An 18,268-nucleotide genomic window follows, 5' to 3' on the forward strand; every position below is an offset into this window, starting at 1 on the left:
ACTGCTGTCTCTCCCAGTCACCGGTACTCTCCTACACAAAACTGCTGCCTCTTACTGACAGGGTCTCCCTTATAAGAACTGCTGTCTCTCCCAGTGCTGGGTCTAACTCACAAGAACTGCTCTCTCTCCCAGGAGTCAGGTCTCTCCTTCACAGGAACTTATGTCTCTCCCAGTCATCGGTACTCTCCGACACAAAACTGCTGCCTCTTAGTGACAGGGTCTCCCTCACAAGAACTGCTGTCTCGCCCAGTCACCGGTACTCTCCTACACAAGGCCTGCTGACTCTCCGAGTAATCAGGTCTCTCCCTCACAAGAACTGCGGTCTCTCCCAGTGCTGGGTCTTCCTCACAAGAATTGCTCTCTCTTCCAGGAGACGGATCTCTCCCTTTCAAGAACTGATGTCTCTCCTAGTCACCGGGACTCTCCCTCACAAGGCCTTTTGTCTCTCCCAGTGCTGTGTCTTTCTCACGCAAGACCTGCTGCTTCTACCAGGGACTGGGTCTCCCTCACAAGAACTGCTCTCTCCCAGACATTGAGACTCTCCTACAGAAAACCTGCTGCCTCTTAGGGACAGGGTCTCCCCCTCACAAGAACTCCTGTCTCTCCCAGTCACCAGGACTCTCCTACATAAGGCCAGCTGTCTCTCCCAGTCACTGGGACTCTCCCTCACAAGGCCTGCTGATTCTCCCACTCACCGGGACTCTCCCTCACAAGGCCTGCTGGCTCTCTTTGGACCTGGTCTTTCTCACACAAGACCTTCTGGCTCTACCAGGGACTGGATCTCCCTCACAAGAACTGCTGTCTCTCCCAGTGCTCTGTCTTTCTCACACAAGACCTACTGCCTCTTAGGGACAAGGTCTCCCTCACAAGAACTGCTGTCTCTCCCAGTGCTGGGTCTAACTCACAAGAACTGCTCTCTCCCAGGAGTCAGGTCTCTCCTTCACAAGAACGTATGTCTCTCCCAGTCACCGGTACTCTCCTACACTAGGCCTGCTGACTCTCCGAGGAATCGGGTCTCTCTCTCACAAGAAGTGCGGACTCTCCCAGTCACTGGGACTCTCCCTCACAAGAACTGCTGTCTCTCCCAGGATTCGGGTTTCCCCTCAAGAACTGCCATGTCTCCAAGAAGAGAACCACGAAGACATTTACCACTAAACGACAGTCAGTTAAGGTGACCAGGTTTTGAAAAACAAAAACCGGGATATTAAATAGAAGGAGGACTACAATTTTACATTAACAGATGGTCGTAGAATGTCAGCGCTCATCAACGTAGAAAGACAGACGAGGCACTATGGAAATAAATAAAAAGTCCATTTTAAACCCTGTTCGTTCATGTTGGCTACACTGATTCACTGATTTCTAGGAAAGCTGGTGACTGCTCCTGCTTTAGCACACACAAAACGAGCCTCCCACTGTTTTCGGTGGATGCTCACTGAAAACCGGGATCTAGAGCAGGAATCTTCCGGCAAAGCAGGGACGCCTAGTCACCCTAAAACAGTGGGCTTCAAACTTTTTTATGCCACGCCCCCCCAAGTGGGAGGGGCGCGGGGGGGGGGGTAATCATGGGGCACCCCTTTGAATTTTTCACAATTATTCTATTAAGTTGGCAGTGTTTAAATATGTCTAGGCTTATTCAAACCTTGCAGTTAAGTTCTGTCTTCTTTTTAAAAACGCAATAAAATACATGTTAAACATACTATTCTGGTGCCTTACTAACATATCAAGGTATCCACAGTGTGATTATTTGAAGTGGGGGCGGGGGCTTTGAAGAGTATTTGGAGTCCATTCCCTTTTGACACATACTCCCTGCTAGGCTATAAATGACATAAGTTGTTAGTAATGGCCAATTACAGAGTGGTTTTCTGCCGCTCATTTTCCCCCACTTAAAACAAAACCTTGTATCAGCATATTGGTTCTTTTCGCAAGAGCCTGGCGCCCCTCCTGGGATCACTAGAGGCCCCACTAGGTGGCCCACCCCTCCAGTTTGAAGACCCCTGCCCACAGCCAGTTTAAGTACTGTCCACCCCCCATGACTTTCCACGCCCCCAACATGCACTCGGAGCCCCCAGGAGGCGGCATCTGAGCACGGAGGCTCCGATTTATACTAGGTTTGTGCTGAATTAGCGTCATTTTTTATGATGCTAATTCAGCGCAAACCTAACTCCATATTTATACTAGACCTGTCTAGCGCCAAAGTTATAGAGTTAAAGCCATTTTTGCCATCAGGAAACTACCTTGCGTCAATGAGCTGCAAGGTGGGCGTTCTCAGACAAAAAATGACTCTAAGGCCAAGGCCCCGTATTTATCCTCCTGTGCAAAAATGGTGCAGGGAGGAAAGCGGGCCTAAATAATGGCGCTAAGCTTGCTTAGCGTCATTATTTAACACCTGGGTCAGGGCAGGCGTTCGGGGACCTGTGGGCCCATTCCCATGGTGGAGCACCATGGAATAAGTCCACAGGTGCCCGCCCCAGGGACACGCTAACCCACACCAGAGGATAGGGGATCCCATCCAAGATAAGTAGAGGTAAGTATTTTGCATTATTTTTTAAAAGTGCCATTGGGGACCCTAAAATGCCCCCCCCTACATGGCACTGGGTGCAATGGCCATGCCCAGGGGACCCTTGTCCCGTGTGCTGGCCATTGGGGTGGTGGGCATGACTCCTGTCTTTCCCAAGACAGGAGTCATGTGGTATGGTAGGTTTTGCGTCAAGAAATTATGCTGGGCTGGTTAGAGTCATCATTTTTTACTCTAACGAGCCTAATGTCATTTTTTGGTGCAAAACCCCCTTCTCCCATACCACCACCCCACCCCCACCCGGCTAATGTCATTTTCCTTGATGTTAGCCCACCCTTTGTACCGGATTGCGCCATTCCATAAATAAGACGCCCGGCCGGTGTCTTGGAATAGCGCTAGCCGGCGGTAAACTTTTTCCAAGGAAAACTGCGTTAGCGCAGTTTGCATGAAAAAGTTTAAATATGGGCCTTAGTTTCCAACCTAGACCTGGAGAGGGTGTAGACGGCTGGTGCACTTTAAGTTACATACCTCAAATTGAGAAGTATGTTTTTTTACACATTAAATATGTGGGATAAAGTATCCCCTGCTGTACCTCATAAGACGATTGCAAGTCACAGAGTTGTGTCACCATATAGAGACATTGAGGCTGAAGGCAGAGGTCCTTGTAAGATCAAGGGTGACCCTCAATATTTTAAATTACGGCAGGCGGTACTTTATCCCTTATAATACATGACTCACAATCATATTTCCTACAATTCATTTCATTTTTTTGTGCCTTGCTCTTTCATATCAAAGATATAGCGTGGTTGCAGACATGAAGAATAAAATCAACATATGTAGTGTGAAATTAAAACATACCAAAAAGCTAAATATGGGCTTGAGGCAATTACACCAGTGCCTCAGTGTATGAGTACCTAAGGACTGAGCGAGTAGGGAGCATGTACTGACAACTATTGACACCTAAATGTCAAACAATACAGGATCTGTCGTCTCGCCAGGAACACGGAGAAGCACTTAAGGCCACTCTGAGAGGTCAGGTAATCAATTATCAAGCAGGCAAGAGGAGGAGAACAGAAAACTAGAAAAATAAATAAATTACTGACTGGGTTATGCATTCTGCTGTTAGAGGCGAAGTATCAATCGATTCCCGACACGGTGGTACTTGATCTACTCGCAAAATATCCTGTATCAAACCCTAATGAATGAGCCCCCAACCCCCCCATAACCCCTGCCCTACTGTCCTCAAGCAGAGCTGTATACATCAATGGGAGACAAAACTAGCAACACCCTGCATGGACTCTCTGCACCAACACCTATAAGAATGAACACATCACTCATAACCTAGACAACCAAGAGCAATCAGTGACAAACAGCCTATAGCAAGAAGATTTGTGACCTACTATGCAGACCGGTTTTCATAGCCTGCCAACCCTGCAGAGGTGCAACTGGGCTCATTTGTGGCTGGTAAGACATTGACCGCAGACGAAAGGGCACTTCTTGAGGGCCCGGTCACAACTGAAGAGCTGGCAGGGACTAGCCTCATTTAAAATCCGGGAAAAACTCCAGGCCCAAAGGGGTTCCATGTGGAACTGTAGAAGGACTCCTGGTCACGTATAGGTGCCCCCCTTATGCAGGTTTTCCAGAAGGCCTCCAGGAACGTGAATGCTTCCACTTGATCTGTGCAAGGTTGACATCATAGTTATAACCAAACCTGGACATCCCGTGACTCAATGCACATCACATTGCTCAATTTCCATCCTTAATGTGGAGGTTAAGGTCTTTCGTCAATAGGCTGCTGAAGGCCGAGGGCTCCCAGATTCACGAGGACTAATTGGGCTTCGTGCCCCACTGGGCCCCCAGACACAACATTTGCCAAACCTGCAATTCGCTGGTGCTTTCTAGCAATCTAATGGTACACAAGCCCTGTTGATTAATTTCATAAAGCTTTTGACTCTGTGAATTAGAACTAACTGTTCTTCCCGCTCATTAAGATGAACTTTAGGCCCAAGTATATTTATACAGCTCCAACGACAAGGATTAAGATAGGACTTAATGATGAGTTTCCCATACAATGTGGCACCCGCCGTCATCTCTTCTTTTCACGCTTGCCAATGAGCCGCTTGCAGAACGGCTTAGGATAGATGCACAGATGAAAGGATTTAAATGGGCGCCAGGCCTTGCAGAAATGATTCTGTCATACGCTGACAACCTCAAAGTCCTTCCGCGATGAGCCGGCGTGGTCTAGTACTGGAGTTCTTCAGATCCTATAGATCTTTGGCGACTTCCCAGGACTCAATCTCAACACAGCAAAATCATCTACATACCTGATAGATACATTTCACTCTTTAAGGGCTTGGACAGGTGACAAAGGATTCAGATACCTGGGGGTGTTTGTGTAGAGGGACTCTCGTACAGCACGGGAACAGAGCGAGAAACTCCAAATTGTCAGATCAACCAGGGATGTTGGGTTCTGGTTTACACAACCCCTCTTTTTCATGGGTAGATCGGTGATCTTTGAGATGGTGGTGCTACCACACCTTCTCATCAACTTAAGAACTTTCCCTATCTTATCCACCCAGCTCAGTGCATTATTGCATGGTTTGCTGTGTTATTACCAGACCCCGAAGACTGCGTAGACAAAATGCTTTACGTATACCTTTGAAGGGGGAAAATCATGCATCCCAGATATGTTCTCCTATGACAGTGCCTCGAAGCTGTTTTCAACAAGAAGTGGTTTAACAGAAAGACCCTTCAAATGTCTCAGAAAGATAGGTGTTGTGAGGCCCTCAGATTTCATACTTGCTATAAGGAGGCTTCACTACTCTCCTCCACTACAAAAGTCGAGCTCAGAATTTGGACTAACACTCAGAGCTGTGGGTTGGGATAAACTTTTGACATGCAAAACACCTCCCTGGACTGGGCCCCGCTTTCGAAGGGTGGTGGAAATAGAAGGATTTAGGTAAAGGGACCACATAGGGGTCTCACCATGCAGGAACTACATTCAAATCATTCGTCAACTTTCAGGCAGAATATGATCTTCACCATGGCTAATTTTATCCCAACCTAGGATGTAGGCATGGTGTTACACCGTACATCTCTAACCATGGCATGCTACCAGACTGTAGCCCAATGGAAGCCAAAATTCTCCTTGAGCATCCAACTGAGCACAAAATTCAGTGGTGATTAACACACCTGACTCCTTTGCATGCTTGCGAAAGGCCTGGAAACATGTTCTTGGCTTACTAACAGATGACAACTGGTGGTAGGCACTGAAATCCCCAAATGAACCTTCTATCGCGACTAGACTTCACGCTGTTCAGTTAAAATACCTACAACAGGTCTACTTTACCAGAGACAGGCTATGGAAGATGGAAGCTGTCGCCACGCCACGGTCTACGCTGTTCCATTAAATGAGGAGACTTCTTTCACACTATTTGGCAAAGCAGTGGTCTCACTTCTTTCTGGACATGGGTTTTCTCATGCCTGGGGGCCATTCTGGGACGGAATCTCCATAGAGTCCCCAAAATTGGTCTGCTCCACATCACAACTGAATAAGACTGAGAAAGGTAAAACAAATGCCTTGTTGGGGCTTGTTTCAGTAGTCACTAAACGTGACACTGCACAAGCATGGAAAGCTACAGTTAGCCCACTTCTGGAGAGAAGATGGGTATGGAGTCCAACACTAGGGAATCCAGGTTGACCCCTGTATGGAAATGAATGGGCAATGGATTTCCGGTTGAGAAAAGTGTATATGATCTGGACTGAGGCAGAATTGATGATGGAATTTCAATACTGGACTGGGATGGAGGCAGTGAGCAGTTGCTAATATATGTGCTTGAGTGGAACGGCTGTGGCACCTATTATTCCAAATAATCACATGCATTTGTTTGTATACCACTGCTTTCCTGTTATTAAATTACAAATAAAATGTTTTATAAACAAAATACCAAAAAAGGAGTCAGTTTAATGCAAGTCAACTTAAAACAAACTATGCAGGTCAAGAACGAGTAGAAACATGCATAGAATATTAAACTGCCACGGCCTATGTTATGGAGGAAAAAATAAAATAAAAAAATCAGCATATCTTCGGTCATTAAAAAAAACAAAACAGGTCAGACAAACTAAAAGAAAGTAAAAACTACAGCTGCAAGGTGGCCTGTATTTCACTTTTGCTGCTGGCTTTGTACCAAGCAGTATGATGTTACAACTCAACTATAATAAATAAATTAGAGATCGGTGTTTACATCAGCATTGTAGGCTCCCACGTTTATTACACACCTAAAAAGTGCCACCACACAAACAAGCAGTCAGGCAACCCATTAGCAATATACATGTTGTTCCTCATAATTATCATCTACTTTACAGGCTGTAATGGAAAGCAGATGGGACAGCTGGATGAGTTCTCACATCCTCTGCATTCAGGGTGGAAGGCAGCCCATGGCAAGTCCTACTCATACCTGTAGGGTCAGTTCACAGCACCTTGCAGGTGTTCGGCAAGTGGTGAAGAAGTCTTGTTCAGCCCTCAACTCTCTGAACTCTGTGAAATACAGACAACAGGTTAGACACCAAGAAGCGAGGCAAACAAACTCAAAAAGCAGTTGGGCAAGTAGGAAACGGAACAGAATTAAAACAACCTATTTTATATGATCTGCCTTAAAAATACAACAGATGCTGCAGGCACTTAAAGAACATGACAGTAGTCTGAAGAAGTGTCAGAATGTTAAAGTACATGCTTGCCTTTTCCACACAACTAGAAACTGCAGCAAATGTTCTAGCCATTTGGTTCTCTGCAGCAGCCCATGGAGCAGATTTTTAAGCACCCATGAGAGGGTGTTTTCTATCCACTCTTCTGCCTCAAACATAAGTGAACAGCCTCTTTCCCATAAGTGTTGCATGTGTGTCTTGGCTGGGTCTAAACCTGGGTGACATAGCGGGGGGGGGGGAATTTTTGAAAAGTTTCAACATTCCGTCCATCATTTTATTTTGAGATGTTATTTGTACCCTAAGTGGCTGGGGGTATGCCCAGAAGTGGGTCCCTGGCTCGCTGTACCACTGGATTAAAGCTAGCTTGGGTGATACCCCGAAACCGGTCCCAGGATGCTTGTTTCTGGTCAAAGGAGGACAAGGCTTCGCAGATCAGGCTGGGCTGTTCCCATGGGGAGCAGGGTCAACAATGATTTGCATTTTTCTGGGTCCAAACTGGGGTGATGTGACGAACAAAATAACACTGGATTAAACCCATATCTGTGACTGGGGGTGAGTGTTTGAAAAGTTTTAACACTCCATCTATCATTTTATTTTGTGATGTTTGCATGGTGGTCTGCTGACCCAGCAGGCCACCATGCCTGTTTTGGCCATCATTCCTTATGGGTAGCAAACTCCAACCAACCACATTAATATTCACACTGTAGGTCGATTTGCAACCCACTAGGGATCACTATTTAATAAATGAAAGTTTTCTTACATTAGGAACATATATAAGTGAACCAACGACAACCATTTTGAAACTGGATCTCCATTTCATGTTTGTGTCAAGAGTGCCTGTTTGTAATATGCTCGTGTTACGAAAGAAGCTTGCTTGGAAACTTATGAGATTCCACTTATCTCTTATCAAAACACAGGTGTGGGCTAGGTAGGGGCTCAGCCTAGACATGCAACCTTGTAAGAAACCTTTTTTTCACTTTAACTAGGTCCTTAGAGATTAAGATAAGTGTACTGAAGTATGAATTAATCATTCCTTGAACTTTGTCTGAACTTTCTGAGACTGACCCTTCTTTCTGAATCTGTCTGGGGGTTGATTTTCCATCAGTAGTTTAGACAGAAACATGTAAAGTTTCCATTACTCACTTGCAATTATCAGGATGCAGGTACATAATGTGGGTGAGCCCATTTGATTGAAGAAGTTTCCACTCCCTGTCCAATTACTGAAAGAATGACAGGACTGCCATGTAAATTCTGCTTTATCTTTGGAATGATTGATTGGGGCCTATGGCTTTAAAAACTAAGAAAGCTAATTAGCTGTAGGCAACAGATTTACTGCTAAGCCATATAACTGTCGAAAGCAGTGCTTTCAAGTGCCCAATAAGATCGACCTTGTAGATGCAAGTAGTAGATGATTTAGCTAATTTAATGTGCTCCTATATATTAACTCTGCATAAAAAGCTCAATGCAACCCGAGTCAGGCGGAACTCTTGGCAATTAAGCATGAACTCGCAATGATCAAACTGGACAAAAAAAAAACTTTGCCTTTTATTATACGGACTGTCTATTTTAGAAATTGTGCTTTCACAGAATCGCAACTGAGAAATTGCAATTGCTAATTTTTGTAAATCTGACCCTTCTTTTGTATAACCATATTATTAGAAATGGGATCTTTGGTTGGCAGTTAGGCTACCCCCGTTCCAAGCAATGACCCTCACTCTAGTCAGGGTAAGTCACAAACAATCCAAATTATCCTGTGCCCACCCTCTGGTAGCTTGGCACTGAGCAGTCAGGCTTAACATAGAAGGGAATGTGTAAAGTATTTGTGCAATACGTCATGCAATAACACAGTACAGCACCACAAAAATACACCACACGTTGTTTAGAAAAATATATAATATTTATCTGATAAGTTGCAGGTCAAAACGATTAAAATGCAATAAGTATATGTTGAGATATCACTGTAAAAGAGATATAAAGTGTCATTAGTCTTTTAAAAGCAGTAAATATCTCTTTCAAGCACAAAGTACCTGGTTCACGTTCAAAATCTCCACAAAAAAAACGCAGAGGAAGATATGCGTGGAAAACAAGGAGGTATGCGTCGATTTCTTCGGCCGCACACGGCGATGCGTCGTTAAGTTTTCACGCAGGGACAGCTGGGTGTCGATTTCCGGCGCTCGGTCATGGATCCTCTTCGGGTTGTGGGTTTTTCCGACGCCCTGGGTACGATGCATGGATTTCCGGTGCTGACAGGACGAAGTCACAGGGGCTGCGCCGATCTGGTGGGTGTTGTGTGGAAATCTCTATCGCCCGTCAGGCGCTGCGTCAATTCCTCACTGGAAGTCAAGCTGTGTCATGCCGGCTCGGCTGTGCGTAGATCCAGTGGGCTGTGTGTCGAATTTCCGGTCATTACACTGGCGGTGCGTCGATCTTCTCTTGGCAAAGTCAGGCTGCATCGTTCCGGTTTGGCGGGCAGTGAATTTTTCACCACGGTGCAGGCTATGCGGTGTTTCTGGCAGGCTGTGCGTCGATTTTGGCCACAGAAGGGGTCCTTCTTGTAGAGATGAAGTCTTTCTGGTCCTGAGACTTCAGGGAACAGGAGGCAAGCCCTTGGAGAGCACTTCTCACCACAGCCAGAGAGCAGCAAGGCAGCAGGGCAACAGCAAGGCAGCAGTCCTTCACAGAAGGCAGACAGGAGAGTTCTTTGGGCAGCAAGACAGGTCTTCTTGGCAGGATGCAGGTTCTGGTTCAGGTTCTTTTCTCCAGGAAGTGTCTGAGTTGGTAGGAGCAGGGGCCCTGTTTAAATACCCAAATGTGTCTTTGAAGTGGGGGAGACTTCAAAGAGTGGCTTAGAAGTGCACAAGCTCCCCTTTCAGTTCCATCCTGTCTGCCTGGGTCCCAGTAGGGGGTGTGGCAGTCCTTTGTGTGAGGGCAGGCTATTGTCCTTTGACGTGTAATTGTCAGGCCCTCCACCCTCCCAGCCCAGGAAGACCCATTCAAAATACAGATGTATGAAAGTGAGACTGAGTATCCTGTGTTTGGGGTGTGTCTTATTCAATGCACAAGGCAGCTGTCAACTGAACCCAGCCAGGCGTGGATTGTAAGGCACAGAAGGATTTAAGTGCAGAGAAATGCTAATTTTCTAAAAGTGGCATTTCTAAAATAGCAATATTAAATCCAACTTCACCAGTCAGCTGGATTTTGTATCACCATTCTGGTCATACTAAATAGGACCTTCCTACTCATTTCAGAACAGCAGCAACCACTCAAACAATATACGAGGGTAGCCCCAATGTTAGCCTATGAAGGGAACAGGCTTCACAGCAGTGTAAAAACGAATTTAGGAGTTTTACACCGCCAGGACATGTAAACTATACAGGTACATGTCTTGCCTTTTGCCTACACAGCACCCTGCTCTATGGGTTACCTAGGGCATGCCTTAGGGGTGACTTATTTGTAGAAAAGGGGGAGTTTTAGGCTTGGCAAGTACTTTTAAATGCCAAGTCGAATTGGCAGTGAAACTGTACACATCGGCCCTGCAATGGCAGGCCTGAGAAAAGGTTAAGGAGCTACTTAAGTGGGTGGCACAATCTGCGCAGCAGGCCCACTAGTAGCATTTAATCCACAGGCCCCGGGCATACATAGTGCACCTTACTATGGAATTATAAGTAAATTAAATAATCCAATTGGGTATGATCCAGTGTTACCATGTTTAAAGGGAGACAGCATAAGCACTTTAGCACTGCTAACCAGTGCTAAAGTGTGCGTGAGTCTTAAAACCAGCAAAAACAATATCTAAAAAGTGGAGGGAGGCAGGCACAAAGTTAGGGGTGACCACCCTAATGCTGTCAGGTCTAACACATGTATACGTATGTACAGTTAAAGGCTTACACTTATAAATGCTTAATTACAGCTCTCTCCTACATTTAAATGAAGCTTTTGCCAACCCAGCCCAAGGGGCTGAAAAGTAAGTCTCAAAAACAGAACAGGTGATAAACCCAAGTCCACAGCTCACTGAGCAACCTCAACACCCAGACATGCTAGAAAGCACAATTTGAAGACACCCTTGATCAAAGACACTTTGTCCCACAATAGTAACCTTCGTATAAACTGCCTCTTGTAAGTGATCATGAATCATAACCCCTGCTTCACACCCATGGTTCAGCACTTCACTGCTCACCATTTTTTTTCTTCTTCAAATAACACTGTGTAGATACACTACAGAGATTGCAGTACCTGGCAGGTAGCGCCCAGCTTGTCTCATGCACCACACAGGGACATAGGGAGTCTCTTCGCCTCTTGCAGCACGGAGAAAGGTGTCGTTCTTCAGCTCGGGGAAGTCTGTGGGGTTACTAAGACAAAGAAAATAAGAAAATATAGTTTAGAGCACTAGAAGGTGGGGCCATACACTACTGGCTAGGGGTGTTGAGGCTCTTACTCTCTATACACCACTCACAAGGCTAGTAGGTTTTTCCATCATTAAGATAATACTTTAGTGACAGCTACATATCCTGCTAATTAATTCTTATAGGAAAAGCATAAAAAACAAAATCATTTACTAAGATGAATAGTAAAATACAATAGTCTTAGAGCAAATTGAATTTAAGTCGGAATGGGGCTACGGCGGCAGGTCACACTGGAGAACTTGGTGGGGTTTTCAGGCAGGTGGTGCAGTCTGTGGACTGTTCGGACTGGAATTAGGTAGGGGCCAGGGGGAGAGACTATCTAGGTTAAAAGGTGTTGGTCAAGTTGTTAGGCCCCTCTGTGGTAAATGGTACATCTTCTACCAGGACAGTAGGGGCTAGTTGTTTTTCAATACAAGTGTTGAGTAGGAAAGGTAGGCTACGTAGCAGGGTAACTGAGCAGAGCAAAGTGATAGTGGGCACTTTGCTAGCTCCTAGTGATGCCGGTAGGGAAGACTTACTGAGGGTAGTTGAAGAAGCATGGAGTCCAATGCGCATGTGCCCTGGAGAACATCTGCGAAAAGTGTTGTTGTAGTTGCTTGTTCGCTGCCAAACTCAAAACATAAAAATGCTGTAAGGATAGTGGACTCAGACCTCACCCACCCTTTCAGGACGCACTACCCTTCTAAGGCCATCTTTCACAGATCAAGAAGCCCTGCCAGCAGACCTTACAGGTGGGGGTTAGTAGAAGTAAGGATGGAGGGCTACACAGACTCACCTGCGGTGTTTGGTCTGAGAGCAGGAAATAATGTGCGGTTGGGGCAGTACTGCACTGACTTATTGGTGCTCTCGGAGCTCTTGTTGAGTGCGGTGTCAGGATGTTAGAGCCAGATGGTGCTGTTTAGTAGCAGGAGGGTGGCCCCAGGGCACACAGTTTAAGCAAGCAGCTTGACATCAGCACGAGGCCAAAAACAAACACTGGAGACAGAAGAAAGGTGGAGCCCATTAGCAGGCCTGCATTCGGGCACACAGCGTCAGTAGTGAGACTCCCTTGGGTAGTAAGGATGCCGCAGAGGTGGTTGGGTTATTTGGGAGAATGAGGAGGTGAAAAGGGGGTGACCAAGGGAAGACGACAGGAGTCATAGCACCAGCGAGGCAGACTTGGTGTGGGTAAATTGGCAGAGGGTAATTGTGCACACAGCGGAAATGGGATTAGGAGGCGATGATGGTGACCACCTATAATAGTAGCATTGTACACAGGTTTGGGAATAAGCTGAAAGGACAGGGGTTGGAGAGCAGTTTCAGAGGAAGGATGAAGGCTTGTTACAGGATTTCAGACTTTGGTAGAGGCCATGATCATATGGCTAGGTAAGAGTACTGGGAAGGATATTAATAAATTTGACATGGTTGTTAGATCCAAAGCTGTGGGAAATGATGGTGGTGGCAATATTAATGAAGTACAGATGCAGAAAGGTAAAGATGTCTGATCAAGGCACAGGTACAGAGGAGCCCATCGTAAGGAAAGGCAATGGCAATGATGCAGAGGTATCAGGAAGAGGTTACAGAACACAGAGGGAGGAATGGAGGGGAACAATAAAAAAAAAAGAATAAGGAGATAAAGCATAAGCAAGTGCCTCATATGGGATTGGCAAAGCTCCTTCGAGCACATCTGATGGTGTCAACAAGGAAGAGACATACACAGACGAGTATATTGAGATTTTCAAATTATTACTTAGTAGGAGAGAGCTAAGGAAGGTTAGAAGGAAGAACAAGTTATATTGTCTAAGCTGACATGGGTGCTGGTGACCATAGAAAACGGACAGCAGCTTTCCTAGCCTATGCCAAGGTGTAGTGTGAAAAATACCCCAAACATGTCATTGTCTTTTTTTAATATATGGATGTGATAAGAAATTGGGACTATGCTGGGTTTGGTATGATGAGCTTGACGTGGGCTTGTAGCTACAATGGACGGTACAGACAAGGCCGGTGCCTACACTTGCTAGTATTTTATTGAACTGAATTTACATTCAGGCAAGAAGCATTTGAGGTGGTATGGCGTAAGGAAATAAGAGAAGGCAGGTCTTTTTGATTCCTGATCCCTAGACAGGCTGAAGATTTTCACAATAGGTGTGGTTGCGAAGAAACAAAGAAAAGTTTATATTAATAGTAAAACACCTATCTTGGCCCAAATGTCAGTCAATCAATGATTTTATGTCAGAGGAGCAGATTTCTGATGAGTGCTCATCCATGGACCACACCATCGAGTTGGTTAAGAAAGCAGGAGGTGCATACATGGCAAACAGCAACACAGAAGTAAGCATTTAGGCTTCTGCCAATCCATCCAAATGATTTATTGGGGATGCAGTTTGGTGATCAGATGTTTGTAGACAAGGCTTTACCCCATGGTTTGTTTTATATCTTGTACTCAGTTTGAGAAATGCAGCTTTGTTTTGCAGTTTTTACTCACATTTAAATCAGGAGTTTCATCATTATACACTACTTTTTTTGTGGGTCATGCAACCCTTGTTACTACCAGGAGTTGCTGTGGAGTTTTCACAAACAAATGTTGGATGTTGTGGTTCCACTGGCTGTGAAAACACAGCTGGGCCAAGTACAGTTGTGACATTTCTTGGTACTGAGGAAGATGGAAGCGAGGCTTCCCAAAAAGATGAGAGGGAGTTTTTATTGCAGATGTTGGACGTAATGCTTTAAAAAAATAAAGGCACATATGTGACATTCAGGTTCTGTAGGGTCATTTAAAATTCACATACATAGTGGTTCAAGCAGGAAGCACATTTTGCGTAAGACTTTGTTTGGCATTGTCAGGATAAGGCTTACCGCATCATAAGATGCAACTGACAATGGGAAGGAGGGCAGATTTGAACGTGTGGAAGGTATTATTGGCAATGTTTAACTGTGGAGATTGAGCCAGGAGGTGGAATGGTCCAAACAGACTTTTACGGATGCAGCAGCAGGAGGAGTAGGTTTTAGCAAGGGTGGTGGTGTGTCGAGCAGTAACCTTGAATTGTGGCACCGGTGCCCTGTGGCAATATTTTCAAGACTAAGAAAGTGTTGTTTAATGTGGATAAAATGTCAGCGGAGAACATGGTCAACAGGCAGTCCGCACAGGATGTGAAGGTTTTCCAGTTGCTGAGTGTGTCTGAGCTGGAACATATACAGCATAACAATAATTTTGAGAGCAAGGCATTTTTCAGAGTTGATAATGACACTGCAGATAAGTTATCTTGCAATAAAAGATTCAGTCTGCTTGCGCCACAAGCGTACTGGGTCAAGACCCAGATGCCTGAGGAACACTGGAAAATAGGAGAAAAATTATAAAGCTGACTGATGTTCCTTGGTGTGGCCAACAATAAGGCATATTCGCACATTTGGGTGGAATTCTTGGCATCAGGAGCAGTGAAGGACTTTACAGAATGATGGTAGTGTGCGACACAGAGATTACCTTTTTAATTTCATTGTGTTAATGATTGAAAAAGATTTGTCTTTGGTCACAACAGTGCGTACGTTGCCAGAGGCTGCTTTTTATGATAGGATACTGTGCGGCTACGAGCAAGCAATCAGCAGGTGAAATGGAAATGGACACTATTGTAGAGGTGAGGGAGAATGGTGGAGGCCATATGGTCAGGAGACTGATAAGGATGGGACTGCTTACTCTGATATTACTCACTCCGCGCAACATAGGTAAGGAAGTAGTGTGTTTTCAGTGGCAATGGTAATGTTTTTTGGAGGCAACTAGGGTTCCAAAGCTTTTATGGGCAGTGTGAGACAGAGGTTTCTCCTGGAATGCGGTAGAAAAAGGAGAAGGTGTTGAAGTTTTGTCAGAACATCAAAGACAAACTAAAGGAGTAAAGGTTGCTTGGTGTTCATGAGGAATTACTCTATGGAGAGTTTATAACTGGTGGCAAAGTTACGTTTCATGTAAATAAAGGGGAAATAATTGGTTATTAGAAATGAGGATGGTTCTAAGCGGTCTAATTTTCAACTGCTTGTGGCGCTGTGAAAGATTTTGCATTTTCTGAACACGCGGAGTGGGGATTTTTACATTCATTCATTCATTCATGACAATTGCAGCTAATGAAGCATTAGTGATGGGGTTTGTTCAGGTGGGTGGGGGGTGTTCAGTAGAGAATAAGGTAATTAGGAAGCTGAACATCAGATTGTTATGAACACTAAATATGTCCTGATTGGCTATTCTTGTTTTAATTATTATTGTTGCTGGTGTAGAGTTTTCCCCAGCCAGGTCCAGCGCTGAATAGCTGGCCACACATGGAGCTGTAAATCACACATCTTTATTGTTCTACGTGTACCTGTGAACTCCAACATTCTAAACCAAGTGTTCGTACATTTTATTCTAACTGATACAAAGTCCTTGAAGAGCCAGAAAGGTTCCATACTAAATCCTGCAAGACACTTCATCTCCCACTCTGTTAAATGAAAAATTGCAAATGTCTAGAAAAATCAAGAGACAGACACAAATACCTACATATATAGAGAAACATGTACAACTATATATCTCTTTAATCAGTTTTCTATGTGCTTTGATATGAAGACTCAATCTGGATACTGGAAGCTTTAAAAAGATCATCTTGGAGATTACCAATGGTAGTAACAAATCAGCATCAGGCACTTGGGTTTTCAGCATCAATCTTTCTTTCACCGTCTCAAGTTGAAGACCAATGAAACATAGGCCTGAAGTGAGAAGAGTGTCTGGTAAGGGACTTCTCAGATCGTTGGGCAGTCGCCACATGTCCTTTGGAAAACACTACTTGAAAAGTTTCAGCATCGTAAGGAATGTCAGATTTTCTCTTCCATAACTCCTTCCTGAGTTATGGACAATTTATCTTTAACAGTCTTGTACTTTTGATATTCACCATCCTTACTGAGAGGTCGAACATGTTTGTTCCATGACTAGCGTGTAATTAGGTCTTAACTTTAGCAGGTCACTATCATGACTTGTAGCAGTGACAATGGAGCTACAGCAGCTAATGTACTTGACTTGACAATAGAATTGATGTAGACCTCTGCCGTTTTGGATGGAGTTTCATGACCTTGAATAAGCACGCTCGAAAAGTAGTTGGCAGGATTTGATTCTTTCCTGGTTGATGCACAAATCTATAATAGTATTCTTGCAATTGTAGGCCCCCAACGTTGAATCTGCGGAGGCATCTCGGCTTTTGGTCAGAAAAGCTTGATGATCAGTCACCAACATAAAAGGTTTTCTGTGTTGATGCAGCCAGAGTGTACACTTTGATGTCTGAAGGCATAAACAGCGGTAACAGAGACAGTTCATTGTACTTTTCAGGCATTATAGTGACGGAAGCACCACTATCGATAATGAAAGCTATTGAATGTGCATTAATTTTCAATGTAATCTAGGATAGTGTTTGTACAATTTTGTTACTTTGACATGTCGAGTTTTTGTTAACCATCTTTTCTCCTCACAGGCGGCTAGTACAACATGCGCACATTTTTCTGAGGTAAGCTTTGACATGGCACAATCAGGTTCTTCACTTTTACCTATTATTGAGGCTGAAGAACATTTTGATGATTATTTAGATGACTATCAACTTCGTTTAGTATCTATTTGCTTCAATTGATGTCGCCACTTGGCCTTCTGGGCTTACATCTAACATTGCTTCTGGATCATTCTGGCAGCCATTTTTGTATGTGGGGCACTTACTTTTTCCTTCGCTCTACAAATCATCGCGAAATGGTTCTCTTTACCATAGCCTAAGAATATCCGACCAATGTCAGGACACTTTTGTTTGTGTGGAAACGCAAATACAAACCTAACGCACAACTTTGTTTTCATGTAGCCATCACTTTGTGTCCTTCAATCTTGTTTCGAATTACTTTTCACACTCATGACCTACTCGTTCAGGGTACCTCCAGCCTCATGTCGGCAACCTTTCCCTCAGCACATTTCTCAACTCTGGCAGCCATCAACACTCGCTCCAGACTACGAGTTTCTCTCAGCAGCCATTGTCTGAATGAATCGGACAAGCATCCATTGATCAATATAAGCCTCATGGCTTCCCCATCATTAAATTCATTGAACTTACAGCATTTGACGAGTGTGTTGAGTCTTTCCACAAATTAATCAACCGTTTCGCCAACTCTTTGATGTTCTTGACTGAACAATTTTTTCATAGTCAACGTTTGGTACTGGGTTAAATTTGAGAGTTAACGCACTTTTGGTCGGATGGTTTGTGAGTTCGTAGTCAGTTCTTGGCATTTTCTTTATGACTTCTTTCACCCTCACCAGCAAGATTTTTGAGGTACTTGGTAATCTTCCTGTTATCAGTCTCTTCAAGTACATCAATTCAATCTTCAAATGTCTCTATCCATGCAGTCCATCTATTGCCAATATTTTGCTTTTTGGCAGCGTCAAATGTTGATGGTGGATTAAAGTAGGTGGCAGCATTGTAAACAAGTGTGGAACTTACTGATGTTGGGAGTAGCATGCTCTCTGATGCTGTTGAATGATCATGTTTATGCAAATCCTGTTTTAAGTCTTTTGGTGGGTGAGTCTCAGGATCATCTTTAATGTTAATGGGAATGGTATGTTCTTTCTTAGCCGCCATCCGTAAAACCCGGAGCACTTCTTGTTGAGCCACTTCGGTGACTG

General features: G+C 44.5%; 1 protein-coding gene across 1 annotated transcript in view; it reads right to left on the bottom strand.

Annotated features, from left to right (window-relative positions):
* UROD (uroporphyrinogen decarboxylase) overlaps positions 1-18,268 on the bottom strand; it is a 126,566-nt gene that overhangs the window by 91,037 nt on the left and 17,261 nt on the right. Inside the window, exons 2-3 of the mRNA XM_069232816.1 lie at positions 11,453-11,568; positions 6,973-7,052 (exon numbers count right to left, since the gene is read on the bottom strand). Of these exons, the coding sequence (XP_069088917.1) occupies positions 6,973-7,052; positions 11,453-11,568 (196 nt within the window). The remainder of the gene's footprint in view (positions 1-6,972; positions 7,053-11,452; positions 11,569-18,268) is intronic.

This window comes from Pleurodeles waltl, chromosome 4_2, assembly GCF_031143425.1.
Source record: "Pleurodeles waltl isolate 20211129_DDA chromosome 4_2, aPleWal1.hap1.20221129, whole genome shotgun sequence".
Taxonomy (NCBI): Eukaryota; Metazoa; Chordata; class Amphibia; order Caudata; family Salamandridae; genus Pleurodeles; species Pleurodeles waltl.